The sequence below is a fragment of the Molossus molossus genome, unplaced genomic scaffold (assembly GCF_014108415.1).
Source record: "Molossus molossus isolate mMolMol1 unplaced genomic scaffold, mMolMol1.p scaffold_m16_p_6, whole genome shotgun sequence".
NCBI classification, from domain to species: Eukaryota; Metazoa; Chordata; class Mammalia; order Chiroptera; family Molossidae; genus Molossus; species Molossus molossus.
The window spans coordinates 79,082,224-79,109,028 of NW_023425399.1; the positions used below are offsets into that span (position 1 = coordinate 79,082,224).

General features: G+C 44.2%; 1 protein-coding gene across 3 annotated transcripts in view; it reads right to left on the reverse strand.

Moving 5' to 3' along the window:
* Nucleotides 1–12,066: 12,066 nt before the first annotated feature.
* KCTD1 (potassium channel tetramerization domain containing 1) overlaps nt 12,067–26,805 on the reverse strand; it is a 192,924-nt gene continuing 178,185 nt past the window's right edge. For all 3 annotated transcript variants that reach the window (XM_036245904.1, XM_036245905.1, XM_036245903.1), the window contains exons 4-5: nt 16,704–17,009; nt 12,067–13,058 (exon numbers count right to left, since the gene is read on the reverse strand). In XM_036245904.1, the coding sequence (XP_036101797.1) occupies nt 12,900–13,058; nt 16,704–17,009 (465 nt within the window). In that variant the 3' untranslated portion in view covers nt 12,067–12,899. The remainder of the gene's footprint in view (nt 13,059–16,703; nt 17,010–26,805) is intronic.

Below are 26,805 nucleotides of genomic sequence, written 5' to 3' on the forward strand. Positions count from 1 at the left end.
ATTACAAATTCATCTAGAGAATATGTATGTATATTTACCAAATAAATGTGTTGCCGGGCAGTGTTTGGGTTGCAAATGTGTGATTTTGAAGGTTATTAAACTTCTTGGAGACACTTTTATGGACCTAGGAAAACTTGACACAGGCAATGCTCAACCTGTTTGTCAATCTGGTGTGCCTCTCTGAACCCCGAGGAGTCCGTGGGGCATGGGTGTGACAGTGGCCAGCCTTGGCTTAGAATCTGGGCTCCTTCATTAATTCACTGTTTAGCTCTTTCCAGATACTATTGTGTCCTTTCACATTTTTTCCCCTGATCAGTGTGTCTATAGGTTTATCAATGTTGCTGATTTTCTCAGAGAACCAGCTTTTCTATTTTATTGATTTCTGTTCTGATCTTTACTATTGTTGTTCTTCTGCTTACGTTGGATTAGCTTTTCTTTGTCTAGTTTCTTAAGGTGAAAGCTGGGGTTACTGACCGGAAACCTTTCATCCTTTCTCCCACAGGTGTTTAGTGCTACTTTAGCAGAATCCCGCACACTTCGCTATGTTATATTTTCATTCAGTTCAAAATACTTCCTAATTTTCCTTTTGATTTCTTCTTTGACCCAGTGTTGTTTTAAAAATGTATTATTTAGTTTTCAAATATTTGTGGATTTTCCAGAGATCTTTTTGTTATTGAGTTCTAATTTAATACCATTGTGGTTAGAGAACATCTTTTATATGACTTAACTCATTTCTTTTTTATGTTGTTAGGGTTGTTCAAACCATCTATATCCTTACTGATTTTCTGTATACTTTTTCTATCAATTCTTGAGAGAGCTTTATTGAAATCTCTGACAAAATTGTCATTTGCCTATATCTCCTGGCAATTTTATCAATTTTTAGTTTCCATATTCTATTTTAATGCTCTGTTATGTGCAAAAATAAAAAAATTATTTTTTAATGGGAGGTGTATGTTCTCTTGACCTCTTTATAATTATGAAATGCCCTTTTATCCTGGTAATAGTCTGTGCTCTAAAATATGCCTGATATTGCCCGGCCGGTGTGGCTCAGTGATTGAGTGTCGACCCATGCACCAAGAGGTTGCCCGTTCAATTCCCCAGGATACATGCCCATGTTGTGGGCCCAATCCCCAGTGGGGGTCATGCAGGAAGTGGCCAATCAATGTTCTCTCTATCAATGTTTCTGTCTCTCTCTCCTTCTCCCTTTCTCTCTAAAATCAATAAAGAAAAAAAAATCTGCCTGATAATATATCAACTACAGCTTTCTTTTGATTAGTGTTAATATAGTATATCTTTTTCATCTTTTTATTTTTAACCCATTTTAAAAATTGAAAGTGGGTTTCTTATAGGCACCATATAGTTGGGTGTTACGTTTTCATTTGATCTGACAATTTGTCTCTCATTTGAGGTGTTAAGCCAATGTGATTGTTGATATAGCTTGGTTTAATTCTAGTTGGGTGCCTTTTTTTCTTTTTCTACTTATTTGATCATACTTTGCTTGCTTTTCTTCTTTTTCTGCCTCCTTTTGGACAAAATGAATATTTTTTATTATTTCATTTTATCCCTGTGGTATTATCAGCTATAACTCTTTGTTGCATTGTTTTAGTAGCTGCTTTAGTGTTTATGGCCTTGTCTTTAATGTATGACAGTCTGCCTCCAAATGATATCATATCACCTGACATATATTATGAGAACATTATACTTCCATTCTCTCTTCCTTGTGCTATTGTCATATTTTACTTCTATAAATGCTATTAATTCAAAATGTAGTATTATTTTTTGCTTCAAACAGTCAAATATCTTAGACAAATATTTAAACAATAAGGAATAAGGCCTTTTTTTTTTTTTAATTCTCACCCAAGGACATTTTTTCATTTTTTTGTTCAGATAGAGTGGGAGGGAGAGAGAGAGAGAGAGAGAGAGAGAGAGAGAGACATTGACATGAAAGGAACACATTGAGTGGCTGCCACCCGCACGACCAACCCACACGACCAACCAGGGCAGGGTACAAATTGCAACTGAGATACGAGCCCTTAGTGGGAACTGGACCTGGGTCTCTCTGGACTTCAGGCCATTGCTCTAGCCTCTGAGCAAAACCGGCCAGGGTGAAATAAGACCTTTTATTTTTACCCAGGTAGTTATCATTTCTGGTGTTCATCATTCTTTGTATAGATGCAGTTTTCCATCTGTTATTATTTTCCTTCTGCCTGAAGGATTTCCTTTAACATTTTTTTGTAGAGAGGTCTGCTGATGATAAGTCTTTTAGCCTTTGTATGTTCAGAGAAGTCTTCATTTTGCCATTGTTTTTGAAAGCTATTTTAGTGGGTATAGAAATCCAGGTTGTCAGTTTTTGTCTTTCATTACTTTAATGTTATTCCATTGTCTTCTTGCTTGCATCATTTCTTAAAAGAAATCTGCTATCATCCTTATCTTTCTTCTTCTGCTCACAACATGTCTTTCCTCTTCCCCCATGGTTGCCTTTAAGACCTTTCTGTATCGCTGGTTTTAAGGAATTAGATTATGATGGGCCTTAATGTGTTTTTTTTTTCTTCATGTTTCTTTTGTTTAGAATTCATTGAGCTTCTTGGTTCTGTGAGTTGATAGTCATCTTCAAACTTGGAAAATATTCAACTATTATTATTTCAAATATTTTTCTGTTCCTCCCTCCACACTCCTTGAGAGAGACTCCAATTACATGTATATTAGGCTGCTTGGAGTTGTCCTGCAGCTCAACATGCTCAGTTCATTCATTCATTTTTATGTTGTTGTTAATCCTTACTTGAGGACATGCTTTTACTGATTTTAGAAAGTGGGGAAGGGAAAGGAAGAGAGAGAGAGAGAAACATCAGTGTGAGAGAGAAACATTGATTGGTTGCCTCTCTCACGTACCCTGACTGGGGATTGAACCCACAACATGGGTATGTGCCCTGACTGGGAATTGAACCCATGAACTTTCAGTTTACAGGGTGATGCTCCAACCATCTGAGACATACTAGCCAGGGCTGCTCAGTTCATTTTGTTTCAGTCTTTAAAAAAAAAAATCTGTGTTTCATTTTCTGTTGTTTCTATTGCTCCATCTTTAAGTTCACTATTTTTTTTCCTCTCTAATGTGTAATCATATCAGGTGTGATTTTCAGATACTATAATTTTTATTTCTAGATATTTAATTTTTAAAAACATATTTTCTACCCTGTCCGGCTTTGCTCAGTGGTTAGAGCATTGACCTGCAGACCAAAGAGTCATGGGTTTAATTTGGATCAAGGGCACGTACCCCACCCCTGAGGCATTCTGAGTTATCTAGCCATTACCCCATAAATTATTAGGTTTTATACTCTGGCTGATAGGAGGAACTATTACTGTCTCTGTATGAGCTATGGGAATTTTTTTATCCTAATTCTTCTACATAGATCTTTGCCTAGCCTTGAGTAGTTTCCTTAGATACATGCACTGATCAGTAATTCGCTGAAGTCTCTACAGATTCACCCTTAAGTTCCTTAGTCTTCTCTGCGTGTGTGTAACCCTCTCCTCTCCATTACTCTGCTCTGCGAGCTCTAGCTGCCTTAGCTTCCCTAGACTGCCAGCTCAGTCTCTTCACCTCCAGGAGACCACTGGCTTCTGCCTTGGTCACCCTTCCCTGTACCATGCCTGGAAACTTTCTGAAAGCATTTAGTCAGGGCAACTGTAAGGCTCACCTTGCCTGTTATCCAACTCTGAGAGATCACTGTCCTCTGTTGTTTAATATCCAGTGTTTTGAAAACCATTGTTTCATATATTTTGTCCCATTCTTTAGTTGTTTCAGGTGGGACAGTAAATCTGTTATTCTACATTGGTCAAATATGGAAGTCCTCCATGACTTTTAATGGAGCAAAATCCAAAGTAAGCATTAAAAAACCCATAGTGCTGGAGGAATGTACTATTGCCAACAATTGATTCTCTATTACATGCTAGTTACTTTAAATACATTTTCATTTAATCTAGTTTTTATGGTACTAACAAGCTGTCCAAGTGAAGGAGTTAGTTACATGAAACCCATACTCTGCTTTGTTCTAGGACTAATAGACTTCACTTATTTATTTCATCTGTCATCAACAGACATCTCTTTAGCACCTACGGGGTATGACATATTTATAAATAAGTCAGATTTCTCCCACTGAAGATCTAAGTTTGGTCCTTAGGTGTAGACATGTAAATACATATTTCAATATTGTGTGGTAAGTGCAATAATAAAAGTACAAATAGGGTGAGTTAGAACCATAGGAAAGGGTCAACCAGCTGAGGGACACATGGAAAGGTGGTGATAGGTGAAGGGGGTAGTTGATTATACAGTGAAAAAAATACATATATTCCCAAGCAGGGAAACTTAAAACAATATGACATGTGGGGGAGTTAAAAGTTATGCAGAAGGCTGAGGTGGCCACAGATGAGGTTGAGGTGTAGGTAGAATTGGATCAAAGAAGACCTGGGATGCCACACTAAGGAGACAAGATGGTTCTGAAAGCAACCATTGGGCTTTTAACAGGGCAGTGAGCAGGCTGTAACATGGAGGATGAGTTTCAGGGGCAACATTCCCAATTCCCAGCAGAAAAACTAATTAAGATCTTACAGAAATAGTCCACATAGGAGGAGCTGACAACATGACATTGGGAAGTGGCAGTAGACATGGAGAGGAAGAGACTGATTTGAAAAACCTCTAGGAGATACTCTGTAGAACTCGGTGACCAGCTAAAGTGGGGAAGGCAGGAAATGGATTTCTGGTTTGGATGGAAGGGAGATTCTTGAACTGAGAAAGAAAATTTAAAAGGAGAAAGGAAAGATCTAGGGGCCAAATTAAGTTTAGTTCTATATAGTCAAATGGAAACATTTTGTAGACCCTACATCTGTCTTTGCTTTTGACAAAATATATTGATATGATCTGATTATGTTTTTCTCACCTGCCTAATTAAAAGTCCAAAGACAAGACAATGTCTTATTTGTCACTGTATCCCCAGAGCTGGCTGCCATGCCTAAAGCTCCGGGAGAGTCAGGCCCAATGAACAGGTGGTGAGAAGCCCTCGATGGATGAGCTCGTCCAGGCAGAGGGAGAGGAGACAGAGAAGAGCAGTGACACACCCACAAGATGTCCACACCTTGGGGTGAGCATTTGAGAAATGAGTGACCTGTGACCTCACATTGTCATGTGGCTCTTCCACGTGCCCCGTGAACTACCCTAGATGCAGTCCTGCTGCTTTGTCAGTGTTTCTGTATATTTTTAGTATTAAGGTAGAGGCTTTTAATGACTATGCAGAAATCATTTCAGTTCATCACTTGCCTAGCTTTGCTTGGAAGGAAATCTGCAAGGAGTGGTAGGGTGGGTTGTGGAGGGCAGACCGGACAGAGGCAGAAACCTATTGGAAGGAAGGATTGGGGTAGGGGATGTATGTAGTCCGTCCCTTCCCCCCACAGTTATGGGAAGTAACTGATTTTGAATTTTTTTTTTTTTTTTTGTTAATCCTCACCCGAGGATATTTTTCCATTGAATTTTTTAGATAGAGTGGAAGGGAGGGAGGGGGGAGAGAGAAACATCAACGTGAGAGAGACATATCAATTGGCTGCCCCCTGCATGACCCCAGTCGAGGCTGGGGACAACCCCAAACCCAGATACATGCCCTTGACTGGAAATTGAACCCTCAACTCTCAGGTCCACAAGCCAATGCTCTAATCACTGAGCAAAACCGGCCAGGGCTGATTTTGAAATTATAATGGCAGAAGGGAAGAGATTATAAGGTCAATGTTCCATTTTAGAAACACACCTATTTTGCATAAAGTAAGAGGTATAATGAAATTATTTTCATGAATATATAACCTACTAAATGTGTAACCTATTAAACAGAATTCCAAAATTTTAGTTACTTACAGATATTAAGAGACCAAATATTTGAGTATATGACTTATAGGAAAACAATATTTTAAATAACAAAATAATGTTTCAAATAAAGAATAATAAATGAAATATGCAAATTTGGCACCCATGAGCAATCTTCCATTCATCATTTCCTCTTGCCAATCCAGTTGCCCAATAGAAAAACTAGCTCCATCAAATAGGTTGCTCAAGTTGCAGACCTTTAGATGATCCTTTAAGTTCTCCTCAGACTGGATTTAGTCAGCTGCCCCTTCAGGTCTTGCTTCTTTTCCAGCCATTGTGATGCTTCCATGACAAGGATTTGGCTTTCAGTTTCCAGAACGGACTTTCTGAGTCACGTTCCAAAGTTTGAATGGATGCACAGCAAGCGTTTCTCTGGCTTTTTCATTCCTGTTAATCAACAGCATCATTTAACATCTGTACTGTCTGTTCCTTATTCTGACGAGCACAGTTTGATAGATGGACTAGGAGGAGTGATGAGACACTGGGTTTCACACTGAGAGTGAGGGGAAAGGAGGAGCAGAGAGAGGGAATGAACGCGGAGTCATGTGAAACAGTCAGATGGAGCTATCTGGATCTAACAGACAAAACACACGAGAGGAGGAGCATATGCATTGCAGTGAATGGTTAGGGTTACAGATTTACACGCCTCTTCAAATTCTAAAGGTTTGAAATCATTTAAATTTCAAATAAACTCACAAAGTAAAATATAGGGGAAAAGGAGATTCCAGCACACCTGTAGTAAGTTATTGTTACAGGTGGTAGATGCTACTGTAGTTATTTCTTATCTGTAAAGTTTCTTTAATTTTTTTTTCTTTATTGATTTTTAGAGAGAGAGGATGGGAGAGGGATAGAAACATTGATGAGAGAGAACATCAATTGGCCGCCTCCTGCATGTCCCCCACTGGGGATTGGGCCCACAACCTGGGCATGTGCCACGACCAGGAATCGAACTGGCAATTTCAAGGGTTGACACTCAACCATTGAGCCACAATGGCTGGGCTGTAAATTTTTTTAAAATCTTGTCCAATGATACATTTTTATTGATTTTAGAGAGAAGAAAGGAGAGAGAGAGAGAGAGAGAGAGAGAGAAACATTGGTGTGAGAAAGAAACATGGATCAGTCTCCTCCCATACACACCCTAACCAGGGATTGAACTGGCAACCTGGGTATGTGCCCCAACAGAGAATCAAACCCATAACCTTTTGGTGCACGAGATGACACTCCAACCAACTAAGCCACATCAGCCAGGGTTGTAAAGGTTTTGTTCATTCATGTCTCTGATAGCTTTTTAAGAGGAGGTAGAGACATTCTGTAGCTGGGACGATTTCCACAGGCTGGGGCAGTTCTCTACCTAACTAGGACAGGACGAAGGCCCTTGGGGTAAAGTGCAGGTACATACTTCTCCAGCCCCACTGACTCCATGCGATGTCTTCAATCTGGCCTTTGAAAGAGTAGAAGCCAAACACTGTTTAATAAACATCAATGAAGTCCTAAGAAGGCATGTCACAAAAGTAATCCCAGAATGTTCTCATCTACTGTTCTTCACCTTGAGTGAGCACAATATTACCTAGTCTTTTCCATACTTGCCTAGTTGCAGAGTTGCCAATGGGGGGCATTGTTAATATTCAGATTTCCAGGCTTTTCCCATAGCGATTGAGATTCAGGACATCTCTGGGAAGGTGGGGTGGGGCGGGTGGGTGATGGACTGGAATCTATAACTTTAACAAGTGCCTTTGGTATGTCTTCCAAACAGGCCGGTTTAGGGAACCCTGATATAACCAATGTCAACTTTTACTGAGAAGAGCTATTGACAGTTATAAAGTCAGAGACAACACGTCTTCTCAGAGCTTTAGTTGGTCACAGATGTTATTAGTAATTCCTACTCTATAACTAGTAAGTGATAATAGTGACACTTTTGTCTAGTGTCTTATAATAAGTACACCACAGTTGCCAATGACAGAGGAAAATCATTTTTTGCTTAGGTTAGGAAACCAGAAAGAGTTGAGTACGGCTATTAATCAAACATAGTGTGTGTGTGTGTGTGTGTGTGTGTGTGTTGTTCAAAGTTTCTTGTGAACTTCGAACATTATTTTGACTTAGCAATGTTCTCATCTATAAAATCGGGACAATAGCCCTGCCTGGTGTGGCTCAGTTGGCTGGGGGTCTTCCTGTGCATCAGTCCCTGGTGAGGACACACGCCCGGGCTGCAGGCGTTCTGGAGGCAACTGATTGATGTTTCCCTTATCCATGTTTCTCTCCTTTCCCACTCCCTTCCTCTCTCTCTAAAGCTCAATTAAGAAATCTTTAAAAAGTAAAAAAGATTTAAAAATAAATAAATAAATAAATAAATAAAATTGGGATAATAATGAATGCCAACTTCGCAGGGTTTCTGAGGACGGAAGGACAGAGTACCTGTGACGCCCTTAGCACGCTGCCGGGCACGTGGTGAGCGCTCGGCAGGTAGCCGCTGGTCGCCGCGGTCCGCTGGACGCCAGAGCTCTGCTCTTTACAACCAAACGGCATCAAGCCCGAAATCTTCACTGTTTATAAATCTCATGTGCTCAAACAGTTCAGTTCCTGCGCCATCACATACGAGTCCACTCAAATGGGGTTTTTCAAGAATGTCTAAACCTTTTATTATTTCATAACCCTCAGAGTTACAAACTCTGCAGCTGTCTTCCTTGGTCTGTACATTTGAAAAATAAAATGAATTGGTTCCAACATCTACATATCTAGAGATGTCACAGAAATCCAATTTCCAGAACTTCTGGTAAAACAAGAAGTTGAAGTGCAGCGGAGCCGTGTTCTCCTGCTGGAGAACCTGGAGCTGAGTGGGGGCTGCTCTGTGAACAGGGCACTCCGGCTCTGCTGGTCTCTCTCCTAATTGATGCGACTCACCTGGCCCTTGCAGGCATCTGGGTTTGCCACCCCTGCATCCAAGGTGATATCTTATTTTCTCACATGTCTTTGGATTGTCAGCTCTTAGCCAGGTAGGTCATGATGGATGAAATGAAGAAACAGCCACTGAACTGCCCACACCAACAGACTGTTCCTGGCCAATCAGGTCTGCAGACCCCCAGGTGAAATCCACAGAGCACACCTTCGACAACTCCTGAATGAAGTCCACCCCCTCGCCTGGCACTCAGCACCAACCCCTGCTCCAGTCCAATTCCACCCTCCTTTTCTAGCATGTTCCACTCTTACCCAAATACCTAGCTGCACCCCCCACCATGCTTTGAACCTGCCTTATGCTTCCCCAGCTGAGCCTCTGCCCTTTACGCCTCTTCTTTGTGTAAATCTACCCATCTGTCAAGTGCCACCTCCCCTATGATGCTTTTCTAATGTCCCCAAGTAGATGTGATTCCTTATCATGTGGCATTTCCATATCCTAGGTTTGTAGACATGAAATGGCACGTATCCCTGGTGCCTTGCTCTGTGGTTAGCTATGTGCGTCCCCAAATTCTGCTGCTTAATGTGCAGGTCACCTCAGCACCCTGTGGTAAAAGCCATGTCATGGTCATCCTAGTCTCACCGAAACTGAGTGCCTGCGTATGGAAAAGGATGCTCAAAATATTTAAATACAGGAATACATTTCCATTCCAAGGAGAAAATTGCTTTTAATTAATAATCTTACCTTCTTCCACATCCTATAACAACATGAAAACTTACTTTTTCTCAAATACTTTGTTTGGGGCCCTCTTTATACAGCTAACTAAACATGAGCTTTTATTATATCATTTACTTGATGTCTTAGAGTTTCAGTGTTTTTTTTTATCCTCAGCCAAGGACACTTTTACATTCATCTTCAGATAGAGCGAGAGGGAGAGAGGGAGAAAGAGAGGGAGACACATAAGTGTGATAGAGACACATCGACTGGCAGCCACTGACACAACCCCAACCGGGACTAGGGACAAACTGCAACCGAGGTACGTGCCCTTAGCGGGAACTGAATCCGGGTCTCTCTGGACCGCGGGCTGACGCTCTAACCGTTGAGCCACACCAGCCAGGGCTCAGTTTCTTTAAGAAACACGGATGGTACATCTTCTAGTATGATCATAAGGATTCGGTGAGTTAATGCAAGTTAAGGTGCTTAGCACAGTGCGTGGCATGGAGCAACCATTAAGTGCATGACTATTATTATTACTAACGTAGAAACACATGATGTTTAGAAACCAGTTTAGAAATGGCTTGCTTCATTCTACTTTTCTAAAATACTTTTCTTAGGAAAGAGCAGGTCAGAGATCATAATTTGTGTGGCCTAAAGGACTGTATTTTGCTAAAAAAAAGATTCTTTCAAATTCCAATGGGATAGGCAATAGGAGTTTTTTTTTTTAAGTATACTTTTATAGCCACCAAGGTAAATGATTGATTCTGGAAACAATTACCAATGAATGTTAAAATCACCGGTGAAAAAGAGTCCAGAGGAAAAAGAACATGCAGTTGGATTGTCGCTGTATAAATGGGCATAGAACTTGAAAAGAACAAAGTGGATGATGATAGCTAAGGCACAGAATTCAGTAGAGTGATTGGTTGGGACAGTACTGACTACATAGGGAGTACTGGGTAAATATTAATCGATGACAGTAACCAGCAGAATGTCCCAAGGTGAGGGCTCTTGATTTACTGATTTAGGAAGATTCTGCCTAATGAGAATGGATTACTAGTAAAATCGTATAGGAATTTCATTCTCCTTTCAGTAGGACGTGGATGACCAGGCAGCCAGGGGGAGCAGCCCTGGCTGTCTCCATCTGAGACAGTGCTGTTTTAGTAAAATTAAACAACTACGTAGAAGCTTGGCTGGCAGTCATTAGAGAAATTGAGTGTTTGGGCCATCTCTGTGTTTCAGGGGGTGATAGGAGCCATTAACAGCTTACTTTTAGTTTCAGAAGCTAGAGATATTTTCATTACTAGTGTCCTCAGGCACAGACTTTTTAATTTAAAAAAAGAAAGAAAGTTCAGGATGGAAATAGCCCATCACCACAGGAACATCTCTGTAGCAGAAACATATTAGAGTTTACCTGTCAATCTTATCATGTGCCAAGTTGGAGTGTCTGGAACGAGGAAGAGGAGGTAGGGAAGAGAGGTGATGGTGGGGCTGCGGAGGTGCCTCCGGAATCACTAACTAATGCCTTGGAAAAGCTGAGGGCTTAGTTCCAAAGTGGTATTGAAATCTCAGGTTTCTTACCTCTCTGGCTAATAAGTAAGTGATCATTCTGGCCCTGAGACTTTCCCTACTTCTCCCAAAGCCACAACGCCTACGTTTTGGCTCTTTGGACAGGTGTCGCAGTAGGATGAAGTTGGCTATGCATTCTTTGTCACTGGCCCAGCAGGTGGATACTGTTCCCTGCCCTGGAATCTGGGCTGGCTGTCTGTGGACCAGCAGATCGCTGTGAAGTGCACGGAACAGTTCCAGGCCTGCCCTTGAGAAGACCGTGCTCCTGCTTCCTTCCTCCCGGAACACCCTGCCTAGGACACTCCCTCTCGGAACCCAGTTCCCATGCTGGGAGGGGCCCCAGCCGGAGGAGAGGCCCACAGCCAGTATCAATGGGCAGCCGTGGGGAGCCATCTTGGACGTCCCAGCCCAGTCACACCCTGGATGACATCAGGTGTGGCAGAAGCAGCCCAGGAAGGCCAGTCCACACAGGAGAACCACAGAGTCACAAGAGAGTAGAATGTTGTTTTAAGCTGCTAAATTGGTGTGGTTTGCCTGCAGCAGTAGGCAACTGATATTTGAAAACAAGGCGTTCAAAAGAAAGATTTATCTTACTAACCAATGTAGAATAACAAAGCACAGGATGTAACACTGGTTGAATGGGAACAGGACTGTTTAGACCAGTGACAACATCCTTATCCTTCAGTAGGTTTTAACCTCTGGCCTGTTTTTAGGCCTCTTTTTTTTTTTTTTTAAATATGGTTTTTAAAATTGATTTTAGAGAGAGAGAGGGAGGGAGAAGGAGAGAAACATTGATGAGCGAGAAACATTGATGAGAGAAAAACATTAATCGGCCACCTCCTGCATGCCTCCTACAGGGGGTCAAGCCCGCAGCCCCAGCATGTGCCTGACCCGGACAGAACCGGCGGCCTCTTGGTGCAGGACAACGTTCAACCACTGAGCCACATGGGCCAGGGCTAGGCCTCTTTTTGATGCTCAACACAGAAAATTTAAAAAAGGAAAATTTCATTTTAATATAGCTTCACCCCAACATGTGTGTTTCACACAGACCTTATTTTTTAAACAGAGTTTATTGTATTTAATACATTATAAAATTTGAAAAATTGTAGGAAAGCAGCAGACTCAAACTGGTGCAACTCTAACAAGTAATAATTCTGGCCCCTTTGCAAAACTGATCAGTTTAAAAACAAAGTAACGTTCACATCCGTGAGGCGGACAAAAAAGTGTGACTTCTGTACAAACTACGTTTCAAATGTCATGTTTGACATCTTTCGAATCAATGTGCTCGTCAGAGTTTTTCTGAAGTCCTGCCTGGTCCCCGCCCAAAGAGAGACATGAAACCGCCATATGCAAAGTAACTGATTCAAGGTGTGTTTTTAAAAAAGAAAAAAGACAAACAAGGAAAAAGAAAGACAAAGGAAAAAGAAACAATGGATGGCTGTTGGCAATGGAAACTGTAAGGAGATGCGTCCTCACTGCTCATGGCTTGTTTATTAGTCAGAGGCCGTGGGAGGCCCAGGACACTTCACGGCCATCACAGCACCAACTGTAGCTACCACATTTTTTTTTTTTTTTTTTTTGCATTTCCTACCTTTTGACATATATATATATATTTATATATTTTTTACACCTTGAGGATATCACTATTCCAATTGTTCCCATATGAATACAGGTGTGGTCTCTATTGGATATAAATGTGTCTTTTATTCAATTTTAGGTCCAGGACTTGGTTTGCTGTCCCAACTGCACATAAATGTCCCTTTCTTGTTTGCGTTATTTGTTGTGTGTGTGTTTTTCTCCTTTTTGCATAAGAAATATGTCCGTTTAGTCCAGAGGCTCTTGCTTTATCCGGATGACGGAGGGTCCGCGGGGCGTCCGCCTCAGTTCCCGCCGCAGGACGTATTCGCTGAACTGAGACGAGTCCACTCCACCCCCACAGGAGCCCACGATTTCAAATCCTCTTTGCTGCAACCTCTCCAGGACCTGTGAGGGGCCAAGACAAGCATCGGGTTAGGAGTGAACTGTCCCAGAGTTTGAGATCATGTGCAGCTCTGGTAAAGCTTATCCAACTCCTAAGATCTTTACGTTTCTGCTTTCAAAGGAAGACTTTGAATTAAGGGCAGGGCGGGGTGGAGCAATCTTTTCTAACACCTGAAATATGCCTTTACATACTAGCTTCCACATGCCAAGTTCATTTAATCACTACAACCACCTGGCATACAACCACAATGGGTGGTGTTAGCCCATTTTATAGATGAGAAAACTGAGGCTCACAGTTAGTTAAGTGATGGAATTGGGTTTCCAAGTCGGGTCTGTTGGCCTCAAATCCCATGGGTATTTTGCAATGTGGGACACTATGTTCTCTGGGAGAAAAAGCTCACATTTTAAAGTTCATTTGCCACTGAAATATATTCTATGAGATGAAGGATATGAGAAATCAGGGATATTATCTAAATTTACTCAGCCAGTGATTCAGTCTCGATTCATTCACTCTTAATTCCACCACTGTTCACGTTTCCCAATACTGAGTTAATCTATTTCAGCTAAGAAGATTGATGTCATTTCAAAAGCAGAACAAACTGAAGACAATTGAGATTTACCGACGGGTTTTCAAGTTTGTGGGATCTGAAATAGATTTATTGCCTTGTGTGCATTCAGGAAAGCAAGAATAAATGTATTGGTGATATATTAGAACACACATCCAAAATAAAGAAATTCTAAATGTTTCATATAAACACAGGCCACCTAATCTATTCTTTAATGAATCAAATACCTAATGCCAGAAAAACCCCTGGGTTTGTCACTGCATGTCTGACACTCTTAAATGCTGGCAACGGTTCCTACAATCCTTAGATAGGCAAAGACACAGGAAATGAACTAGCACATTCTGTTTCTTTAGGAATCCAACAAATATTAGACTTGCAAATGTTCCCTGCCAGCATATAATTAAATTCCTTCTATGCCACTTTAAAGGCAAGATGACTGCATCATAACTTAAAAAAAAATGTCCGGCTCAATTTTTTTTTTGGAATGAAGTGAAATGCTATTAAACAACTTTCAAAATGTGGTCAATGTAAAGTGAATCCTTACTGTTTTTCAAGATTATTACTTTTTATTTGGTCCCCTACTTTTATATAGACTATAATCTGCTATCTTGCAAAACAGCTAACTAGATAAAAGTAGAAAGCAAAAGTGTGTTTTCTGAAAATGAAAACTTGAAATGCTGGCATATTTTTTGAAAAGTCCTCATGAGGAAAAAAAAAGGAACCTTCTACCCTGCCTTGCTCCATTTCTGGAGATACAGTCACAATGCAGTCGACAAAATGACCGGATAAAGAAGACACTCCTGAAGTTCAAAATTAAGATGTGCTTTGATGGCAGGTGAATAAAAAGGCGAAGAACAGCTCACTGGAAGGAGATTTCCCCAGCAGAGGCAGGAATGTAGCCTGTCAGCAAGAAAACCCCCAGTTCGCTGGGCCAAATCACCTCATTGGAAAGGAGTCTTTGCCATGATAAGGACAAGAATTCCAAAGGTGGAGGAAGCTTTGAACTATGTATGAAGAACTGAACTCTGATATCTTTTGTCTTGAACCACTGTTACAGTTGCTAAATTGCTAATAAAAGGAAAGCCCAAAGCTTCCTCCCAGGGGGTTCAATATGCATACTATGATAATTATTCAAATTGATCCAATGTTACCTTGGATGCAGTCAAAGCTTTTCCAACAGATGCAAATAGTTTATGCTTCCTGGCCATTACTTTCTAAGCATCAACTTAAAAGTTTCTTATTTGGGAATATTAAAATCACTCCATGGAGGTCTCAGGTTTCAGGTGCCTCATCTCAGAGCCTCTGAAGGCCAAAGGATGGTGCCTATTTCTTGGGCAGTGAAGCAGGAAGCTAGAGTGGGTCACGGTCCAGGCATACCATGACATTAATCCAGGTGAAAATCTCCACTTCTGATCAGACTCCAATGACCGGAAGCTCGTCAGGCAGGTGATTTTATTCAGTGGCCCACCTGTGAGATGGAGCCCTAGCGAAGGATGCAATGCAGTCCTGGCTCTGCCCAGTTGGCTCCGCCCCTCCCTCTGTGGAGAGGGAGAGGGAGAGGGGGAGGGCTGGGAGAGGGGCGGGGAGGGGAGGGAGAGTGGGGGAGGGTGTGTGGGAGCAGGGCTGTCAGGAAGGCCCTGCCCAGGAACACTGCACAGGTGGTATGGAGTGCACCTCTGGACCTAGACAGGCCGGCGGCCTGAGAGTGTGTGGCATCTGGAGAATGCCCAGGGCCCAGTTTCTGCCAATAGTTGCTGCTGTTCTGCTCTCAAACGTCTGCTCATCAATTAAAAAAATTAAAAATCGTTGTGGAACACTTGTCAAGAGGCAGAGTGGTAGAGTGGGTGCTTCTAGTCTCTGAGGTTCTGGAAAGGTTTTGTTGGGTCCATACTGAACAAAGTCATGGGCCCATTCCAATTAAAAAGGGTCAATGGTGTGAGGATTAACAACCCAAATCCTCACACCATTGACTTCAAATCTTTCTGAGTGACACAGACCTGGAGTCAAGGTCCAGGTGTGCCGGTTTTCTCATCAGCAGAATAGGGGGATTAATGGTGCTCACCTGTTAGGGTTGTTGTACGAAGACAATGCAGGGTACAACCCTTGGCCCAGGGCTGGCACATGTTCGTTCCAAGGACCACACCCACCAGCGGCTGAGGCACACGGCACCTCACACGGTGTGACCCAAAATTCTGAATTCCACCCTTCTCCCACAGACTTCTTCATCTCAGAAAATGGCAATTTCATTTATCTAGTTCCTCCGTCAAAAATGTTAGTCATCCTTGGCTTCCGCCTTACAACCCGCAGCCATCGGGAAACCTTATGAGCTCTGCACTGAGGCATTCAGAACCGGACACTTCTCAGCTCCCGCTTGGTCCACAGCTTTCGAATGGCCCACTCGCGCCCACTGTCGCCCGCCTGCTGCTGGAGTCCTCATTTCCAAAGACCAGTTGCATCATGACACTCCTGTGCTCAAAATTCTCAAACGGCTTTCCATTCCTCACGCCAGCAAAGGAACGCAAACCAAAAGAAACCAAACCCAGAAATCCAGAGTGCTTACCCCCATGAGCCAATCCACGACCTGCCCTGGCCACCTGCTGGCCTCTTATCTCCCTGTCCCGGCCTCACTCTCCTCAAGCCACACTGGCTTCCCTGATATCCCTCAGTATCCCAAACACACTCCTCCCTCAGGGTCTTCAGAACTCGCGGGAACCTGCGAGAACACTCAATCCCAGGTATCCTCTTCTCACTATCTGACCGACATTCGTGTTGGTTGCTGTTTGCACCCCCACCCCCCCATTCATAGTGTAAGTTCCGTAAAAAAGGAGCTGTTGCCTCAAATCTGTTTTTCTCTTCTCTATCTCCAGTGCTCACATCAGCACCTGGCACATAGTAGCTGTTCAATAAAATCTGTGGCATGACTGAGTGAATGCTGTAGAGGGGTGAACAGGTTTACCAACCCAACAGAAGTGCTGCCCGAGGGTTGCCCAGCTCCCTGGAGGAAAGGCACCAGTGAAGGCAAGGTTAAGTGACAGCATTAAGAGTGACGTTCAGTGCCACACAGGGTATGACAGCGCTATACCTGGACTGAGTTGAGGTGACAGTAGCCATTCAATGGAAACCTGATGACGTGTGTTGAGTCGTGATTCCAGCCTGCGTTGACAGAGTTGCACATCACGTCGCCGATCTCTGGAAACACTTCTTCTATCAAGGATTTGTCACCGCTGAGCGTGATCCTCTCTCCGAGGTCTGGGGCGACACGCACCACTAGGCACTCACAGGGCCTTGAAAAGCGACCAGTTTCTCTGTCCTGCTTCCATCTTTCCATCTCCAACAACATGGGCTGAAGCTGAAAATATTTTGCCTCTTCATATAACAAAGTGTAGTCCTGAAAACAACAACCAAAACAAATGTATTTCACAGGACGAAATACAAACACAAAGGACTGAACACATCCACATGTAAGAGGTGAATTTTTCACCTTTGTTGAGATTTCAATAATTACATCTGGGTATAGCTTTTTCACTTATAGCACATTTACACAGACTCAATTTGCACTCACTCATTCAGTTCATTCATTCAGTGATTAGAAAACGAGCTAAGAGTGTTAAGGACCAGGTGGGCCCTCTTCATATGGATTCAGTCCTATAATCCCCAAATCCACTCACTGGCTTGGGACTCATCAGTATTCCCCTTTTGCAGATGCGAAAACTGGGATGTGAAAAGATTCACTCAAGATTTTTCTTTTTGTAGAGAAACGCCTTTGAGAGTTTAAATTCTGTGTTGGTGGGAATCTACTTTATATCTTCTCAGATAAAACACCACTGACAGGTGACGGAGACACAGCTGTGCTCCGTTCGCTGACGGGAAGTGGGGCTGGAGAAGAGGCGGGTGGGCGCCTGGAGGGCGCGCTGCTTCACCTAAACCTGGGTGCTGACCTGTGATGGTGCGGGGAGGCTGATGGAGACATGGAGGCTGACACTGCCCGCGGCCACCGATCGGTGCTGCCACCACAAAGGGAGAGAGGCCAACAAATTAGGCCTTGACCCCTCGGGACGGAGGTGTGGGAAAGGAAACAAGTCCATTTCTGGAAGCACCATCACCCCATCGTTAGGCTTGACTTCTTTTTCTCTTGTCTTAAAAAAATCGATGGAATTAGAACAGAAATCTAGCAAACAGGTAGTAAAACACACACAAGCCACTGGACGGGAGAACAAAGCAGGAGGACGGGAAGCAGCCACTCAGGAACAATGCTATCAAGCAGGTCAATATTATGTCTAAACGTAGCTATAGCCACAATCCTCTCTGGGTGTGAAGTCAGTGACTACTTGTCCAGACACGTCGACTGAGAACATTGTAATCAACTGACACAGGCATTTCTGCCTTCGTTCCCAGGCAGGAGGGCCAATGCTGTAAGCCTGGGCCTGAGTGCTGTCAGAGGCCTCTGTCCTCTGCACGGGATGGAGCACGGGGAGAGGAGAACACAGGAGCACAGCTTTTATCAGGCACTTTGCTCTTTCTCTTGCAAATCAAGCAGCAGCATTATGACAGTGTCTAGAGAAACCGAGGTGGAAAGACGAGGAAGTACCAATGGGCCTCTAGCTGGATCATCCACTTTCTATATTGAGAAACTGGGGCCAGGTGGAAGATGCTATCTCTCGTCGATACTCATCGGCAGAACGGGCTGCTGCTTTATGCAGTCTTCTCCTAGCAACTCCACTGGACCGGAGTCTTGGTTCCCTACTGGAGAGCAGCCCATTGCTCTGATCATCTTCATTTCACATATTGCTCCCTGCTGAGCCTCCCCGCCCTCGGGAGATAGGACACTGTTTGGCTTGGGGACTTGAGAACAAAGCTGAGGTGTGGCCACTCTAAGATAGGGCAGAACTGAGGCCCCCTAGTGCAGCCTGCGGGTAGGAATGTGGAGACCGCAGGTTCCTCTAGGTCAACGTGCCTCCCGCCCCCCACCCCCATGCTGTCTTTGAAGTACACCAACTGCGAGATGTTGACCTCAAGACTTTATTTACTTACTGATAATCAACATTGAAAATTACAAAAGCAACAAAAGTGAGAACCCCTGCTACTAGGCCTTTTATTTTCCCATGAGATGTAATTATAAATTTTAGCATAAGAAAGACTTGGACTCCAGTGAAAATATACCTTATCTTTCTAGAGTCACCAAGTCCTCAAATCTTAAAGGTGCTTAAGTCAGTTTTCTTGACCAATCTTGACCCTATGGAGAAATTCTTTTCAACATCTCTTGAGGAGTGACCATTCAGCCTCTGATTGAATACTTCCAGTGATGGGAAGCTTACTACCTAACCAGGCATAGCATTTACTCTGCAGATCTGATTGTTGTAAGTGTTTTCATTAAAATACCTGAATTTCCCTGTAACTCCAAATTATTTGTTCTAATTCTTCCCTCTGTGGTTTCAGTGATCTTAACCTTTCTTTGACATATTAACCCTTGAAACGTTTAAAGACCACTGTTACATCTTAATAGTATTCAGGGTGAAAACACCCAATCTTTTCAGCTCCTTTTCATTTGTTATGACTGAAGTTCTTCAACATCTGGCATGTACTTGACATTATCAGCATGCTTCCTAAAATCCAAACCAGAACTGGTGCGGTCACATTTAGATGTGATCTAATGAGGGCACTGTTCAGCCTTGCTTGGCTGGACACTCGAAGCACTTAATGCAGCCTGTATTAGTTCTCTGTGGTCGCTGCAACAATGACCACAGATGTCTTACCTTACAGTTCTAGAAGCCAGAAGTCTAACACGGGTCATTAAGGCTGCGTTTCTTCTGGAAGCTCTAGGGAAGAATGCATTCCCTTGCCTTTTCCAGCGTCCAGAGGCTGCCTGCGTTCCGTGGCCTGTGGCCCTGCACCCCTCTTCCCTCTGCTGTTGTCACTTCTCCTCTCTGACCCTCCTGCCTCCTCCTTTCACTCGTCAGAACCCTGTGAGGACATTGGTCCCCCTAGAATCTCCCTATCTCAACATCCTTAATTTGATCATATCTGCAAAATCCCTTTGCCATGTAAGGTGACATGGTCATAGCTTCCTAGAGTCAGGACATGGACATCTTTGGAGGCCATTATTCTGCCTACCACACAGCGTAAGGCTGCGCGAGCTCTCTTGGCAGACTGATTACTCTTCACGTTTTGCTTACAGTGAAATCCCTACACCTTTTCCATGAGAGCTGGTATTGAGCTAAGTCTTCCTCACTCAGCATCTGTAAAATATCATTATTTATCCCTTTATTTTTAAAAATTCTCAATTACAGTTGACATACAATATTATCTGCCTTTAAATTGCATACTGTAGGTTCTGAATTTGTTCCAAAGTATTGAGAAAATGTAGATTCTTTCCCACAATGTTCTAGGTCTCCCTTGGATTTCTGTGTCTCTTCTCCACCTTCTTTTCCCTTGGAGTTCACAGATTTCTCAAGGAACCTGCTGCTGGTTACTATTTTTAATTTTAATTTTTTTGCATTTATCTTCAGATAGAGTAGGAGGGAGAGAAAGGAAGAGAGAGAGAGAAAAATCGATGTGAGAGAGACACACCAAGTGGTTGCCACCCACAAGACCCCAACCGGGGTGAGGTCGAGGACAAACTGCAAGGGAGGTATGTGCCCCTAGCGGGAACCAAACCGGGGACTCTCTGGTCCTCGGGCCAACACTCTAACCATTGAGCCAAACTGGCCAGGGACCCTGCTAGTGGCCATTAAAGTGAAGGTTTAAAAGGGCTTCCCCAAGGTCATCCTGCACTTGGACATAATCTCATGGGCCTAGCCTGGACCGCCCTCAAGCCGCCAGGTGTGCCTTCTTTCACTCTCGTGGCTCTGGGCTCCACGTCTTCCCTGACCACCTGTTCTATCAGCTCTGTGCTGGGAGAGCAGACCCCAGAGGACAGCTGCACGCACCGGCTCCGCTCGGCCATCAGCCTCCTGCGGACTTGCCTCCCAGCGCCGGCCAGCGAGGACTAGCAAAGGTCCCTGTTGTTGTTGTTGTTACCATTTTCCGCACCGTTAGGCGCGCGCTGGCCATTCATTTTCTTGGCAGGCTCCTTTGTACTTGTCTTTCCTTCTAATGCCCGCTCCCAGCCTGGGCTCCCCAGCTCCCTGCAGGACAGACCCAGTCCCCAAGACTGCTCTCTTCAGAAACCTCGTCCTCCTTCCCTTCCTCAATCAGGATCATTTCGCTTTATTGTCTACATCCCGTATTTTAAAATTTATCAGGTTTCCTTTCAGATTTTCTGGCCTTATGCTCATCTCCTTCTGGTCTCTGAATCTTATGAAATCTCTCCTTAAGCCTCAGTTCCTATCTGACAATGCCCACTCGTCCTTTCTTTGGCTTTTACAGATTCCAGCCAACTCGGTCTCTTAGGCTCAAGGTACAGGTGGGACCGAGCGGGAGTTCACGGGCAGCAGCAGGTTCGGCTCCAGTTCTTGTGAAGGAAATGAACCTGACTCCAGAATGTTCTAGAGGCCATCACTCTTCTCTGCTCCCATGCCAATTTAGTTTTCTCTGATTAAGAAAGCATCACCCATATTTCTTGCTTAGCCTCATGTCCAGATAAAGGGAAATAGTTTATTCATACACCTATTATCATGTTTAAATAATTTTAAAATCCTAGAAAACATATTTTAAAAATAATTATTTTTAGAGATTTACAAAGGTTTACTGAGACAGAAAGATCAAGATCTCATCTATAGATGAATAAATTGAGCTTCCCTAAGACCCTGGAGATAGGTACCTGGAATAGGAAGATAAATATGGGTGGACTCCAAAATACAAATGTTTCAAAAGCTTATTTCTTGATTAAATATTTAAAATACAGAAAACATTTTTCCTAGAAAGAGAAGTGATCTGTATGTATATGTATATGTACACACACACACACACACACACACAATTATTTTCCTATTATTGCTATAAGAAATTACCACAAATTTGGAAACTTAAAACAACACGCTTTTCTTCTCTTATAGTTCTGAGGGTCAGAAATCAGGAACAGGTCTCGGAGCTACAGTCAAGGCGTTGGCCATGTCTCTTCCTTCTGGAGGCTCCAGGGGAGGACCTGTCTCCTTACCTTTTCCAGCTTCCAGAGTTTGCCCACATTTTGGTTCGTGGCCAGGAACCACGTCACTTCCTTTATTACGTCTCCTGGCCTGACTCTGACCCTCCTGCTCCCTCTTCCACTTGTCAGGACCCCTGTAATCCCATGGGCCCCCCTGAGCAGTCCAGGATAACCTCCTATCTCGATACCTTAACTTACTCACATCAGCAAGTCCCTCCCGTTCGCCATGCAAGGTAACACATTCATAGGTTCTGGGGATTAGGACATGGACACATTTGGGGGCCATAATTCAACTCACCACACAGAGTTTCTAGTTCCACAAAATAGTTCAAAGGCTTATTTAACTCCTGATGTACTTGAAGGTTTACATAGTAGTTGATGGGTTCTTACATTTAAAAGGCAACTCAACCACTCAATCATTTTAAGACCTGTTTCTGTGCCAGATGCCATGCTGGTCACTGTGGGTACAAAGAGGGTTGAATGTAACCTGCTCCTCCCAGGAGCTCTAGCAACTCTTCTCCTACCCGTGGGGACAGTGGCCCCTGCTCCGTGGCCCCTTGGGCAGTGCTTCATTCCCAGAAGCAGGGTATGTATCAGGGCACCTGCAATGTAGAGGCACCCAGAAAATGAGGGAAAAAGAAAAGATTTTATAGTTTACACTCCAAAAATAGCACCCAAGTAGTAGTCATCTAAAAAAACAAAATACCTCTGTAGGACTTCCTTTCCTTTAATTTTTTTCTTTTTGAGGGGGAGGTGAGCTGCCAGAGTTTTTTTCAGTGTTCACCTGTCCAGTGGCACCCACGTCCAGCTTCTCCCAACTACTGTCATTTTTCTGCAGCAAGGACACCCAGACTAAGATATATCCTGATGGCTATCAAAGGAAACGGAAGCAGTAGCAAAGTGTTCTTTCTCTATCTGGCCACCACCCTCCGTATCTCATAGAGAAAGGCTACAGGTAACAACGGGGTGCTGAGGGCAGAGCTGAGGGCAGATCTATCTGTGTTTTGAAGCCACGCTCTGGCTTGGCAAGTCTCCCGGACACTCTGCTGCAGGACTTGGACCTGGTGTGTAGGGCGTGGTGAGGGCAGGGGCTAGAGATGCTACCTGGATGATTACGGGGGCTGGAGATGGATGGGGACGGGGGGATGGATGGGGCTGGCTGCCGCAGCTAATCTTGCCTCTAAGGGAGAGAAGTGACCTGGGCAGGAGTCCTAGGAGTATAGTCTGTGCACCAGGGACACAAACTCTAGGTAGCAACAGTTGAGACCATGACTGCAGCAGATGTTCTAAGTGGGCATATTCTCAGGTATTGGAGAAGAAGAAATTTCTTGGGGGGTCTACCCAGCTTACTACTCTGCCTTCTCTGAGAAGGTTCCACCCTCAGGAGCTGGAACCTAGAAGCCGGGCCACCGCTGATTGGCTAAAGTGTAAGCATCAGAGCCAACTTGAGCCAGTCATATGGTCTCTGTAGAACGAAGGAAGGAGAGAGAGACCCTGGGCGTTGCTGGTGCAGAGTCATGTACTCTGGAAGCCCCAACACTCTCATGACCAAGGTCCACAGAGCTTCCCTGGTGACTCCACTCCAGAGAATGCCTCCACTAGTTCTGTAAGATAAACTAGTGTCCTTCCCATAAACACCACCTTCGTCTTTTCCATAAGCTACTCTACTGGTCTTTAGCTGGAAGTAATTTTGCCCCTAGAGGACACTGTAGCAGTGTCTGGAGACACTCTTGGTTGTCATAACTGGGAAGGGAAGTGCTAACAGCATCTGGTGGGTAGAGGCCAGGGATGCTGCTGGACAGCCCAAAATGCACTGCACAGCCACAGATAATTTAGATTCTGCCACAAAGAATTATTTGGCTCAAAACGTTACTAGTGCAAGGTGAGAAATTGAGCTTGGCAGAGATCATTTTTGTTGTAACCTAAGAAACACATAAGTTACCCCTGATCGAATGGTCGACCCTTGCATCATTAATGGTGGTTCAACCACATGACTTGCTAATGTGATGTAATATAAAGTACACAATATTACTAGAGATGTATTCCTCCCAAAATGTTTAACTTAACCCCATCAAGTCCTTAGATACAACTTACAGTTTATAGGAAACCAGAGGACAGAGTAATGTGATAAACTACATATGACAAGGCAATCAGACAAATCCAGATGGTGGGACATTCTGTAGGGCAATTGGCACGGTCTCCTCAGCGAGTCAGCATCATATGAAAAGAAACTATGGCAGATAATAAAAGGAAAGAACATCACTGGATTCAAATGTGGTCTTGGATCAGATTCCAGTTAGGAAGAACCACCTACCTGTAAAGGGCATTTTAGGGCGAACAAGGGAAATTCTAATATGATTATAGTATTAGAGGAAACAAAATTTTATTAAAATGAAAAGGTAGAGATTGTCTGAAATAAGCATAGAACATTCAGAAGGCTAAGCATGAAGGTTTAACACTGTCAGTCTCGAGTGGTGAAAAGGACAAGTTGGGGGCTGCCTGCCAGCAGATTTTTCTATATCTAGGAAGGGTGGGCATCCATCCAGAGACCACAAAAGATGCTGGCAGCGTGGAGGGACTATTCCTAAAGATGTTCAGAATGAAAGGCTATAGAGAGAATTTTGTGTTCCTCTATCAAAAAGGGAACCAGAGCCCTGGACTCTTCGTGTACTGGGAATTATAACAGTGCGTGTGCATGTCTGTGCATGTGCGTAAGCAGAAAATAAAGCAACAATGAACTAATCAGTATAATTAGGAGGAGGGGAAATTAAGGGAAGTGGGATACACAGTCATATCCATAATAAAACACTGCAGAGAAGTTCTACAATAGCTTATCTAGAGAACAGTTTCCAATGGCTTTCAGTGGGCGCAGGGCACAAGCAGCTGCCACTTAAATGGTGTTCTGAGATATGAAATTATCTAAATTGTTAAATGGGTATCTAGCTCAGTCAGCACATTTGCAGAATGAGATTCTGAGGGGCACAGGATGCTGGGATTTTGAGATGTCATGCATTTGCTCAACCCAGCATTCAATAGCTGGAGAGGGAAGCGGGTAATCAAGGAATGCTCTCTGTAGCAAACCCAGTCAGAGAGATTCTCTCCACATGCCACATGCTAACTATGTCCCTTTTCCAAGGTCAGGAAATCCGATGAGGAAGAAAGAACCTATTAATACGGCTCAGGGACAGGCAGACTGGAGAGCTCATCCCTGAGCCGGTATTTGTGATTCCTACAAACAGACTGGTGCTGTGGGCGCAATTCCATCATCAGCCACAAGGGCTGAGCGGCCGCCTCAGCTTACTGCTCGCCAGGTTCCAGAAAGCCCAGTAATTTACAGCCTGTCACTCAGAGGTTCCGTGGGAAACATTTCAGGGCCCTGGGATACGTGAGTTTCATTTGACATGCTTTTTACCTTCTGTCTGCCTGATGCTCTTTCCTTAACCTCTATTTGTCACTCAGAGCTCATCACTAAGCCTTGTACCTAGTCTAGCTTAGGTTTGCTAGGACCCCCCTGATTCTCTGTGGTCACTCATAGTGTACTTGTAATTATTAATCTCTGTGGTTTAGGAAAGATCATCAAGCAAACAGAACGGTCTGTTCTGAAGGGGGCAAAACAATGGTGCATCTGAGGAACCAAGGGAAGTCCTGTAGGGCATATTTGTAGGGTAAGAGTCAGGTGAGGTGGGCAGGGGCTGGGGCCTTCTGGGTCTCCTGGGCTCTGACAAGGGTGTGCAGCTTTGCTCTACAAATAATGGGAAGCCCCCACAGAGTTTTAAGCAGAACAAGTTATGATACACTATCTTTTAAAAAAGGTGTTCTTTGGGGAGGAATAAAGTGGGAGATGGAGTGTCAGGGAGGAGGATGTGGCTATAAAAGGGCAACAGGAAGGATCCTGGCCATGATGGAAATGTACCTTGACTGTATCAATATCTATATCCCAGCTGTGATGCTGCACTATAATTTTGGAGGATGTTACTATTTGGGGGAACTGGGTACCACAGGATCTCTCTATTATTTCTTACGACTGCAGGAGAATCTACAATGATCTCAAAATAAAAGTTTAATTTAAAGAAGTGTCTCTGTGTCTCCTGGTCTCACCATGGAGAGTGTATGAGAGGGCTTAGGGGTGCGAGAGGGGAACTGGATTATGAAGCGGCTCCAGAGAGCTGCTGGGCCTTGGTCTAGGGAGGTGGAAGAGGGGAGTCTGGAAGGTGCTTTGGGCAAACTCATGGATGGATCTTTTTATCTTTTATCCTCATCCCAGGGTATTTGTTTTCCCATTTATCTTCGGACAGAGTGGGAGGCAAGGAGAGGGAAAGAGGGAGGGAGAGAGAAAGAGAGAGAAACATCCATGTGAGAGAGACACATCGACTGGAACTGCAACCGAGGTACCTGCCCTTGGCCAGATGTGAACCCTCCACTCATTGGTACACAGGCCGATGCTCTAACCACTGAACCACCGGCCAGGGCGCGGATGGGTCTGATGTGGGAGGTGAAGAAGCAGAAAAAGTGCAGAATGACCCCAGGCTCCACCTGCGGCAGGCAGGTGTACTCAGCAATCCCTTCCCGAGAGAGGTGAAGAGGAGCAGGTCTCATGGCGGCGGCGGCGGCGGCGGCGGCGGCGGCGGTGCAGGGTGGACGGGGAGGCCAGCTCATGTGTGGGCAGCTGAAGTTTAAGGACCAATGAACTATCGGGGTGGAGATTCTGAATGGGCGATTGGAAATGCAATCATCTTAAAACAACTAAAAGTGAAATGTCCCTCCCTCAGCCCCTTTCCCAACTCTGTGACCTAGGAAAACACATTAGCCGCCCCCTTGCCACCGCCTCACACCGTCAACCCTCCCCTCTCCCCTCACTGATTGCTCTCCCACGCGGGACAAGTGCGGGGCTGACTGGTGAGCGCGGGACACGGGCGCCGCCGGGGCCGACTGCTGGGGCTGAAGTCCCCTCTCCGGACGCCGTGCCGGGCAGGGCTCAGCTCCGCTGGTCTCCACGTGGGCCAGTGCCTGCTCCCTAGACTCTGCCCTGGCTTTCTGCCTGGCCCTCTGTTCCACCCGCAGGTGCGAGCGGCCTGCTGTCCTCAGCCCCCCGCTGGGCGAC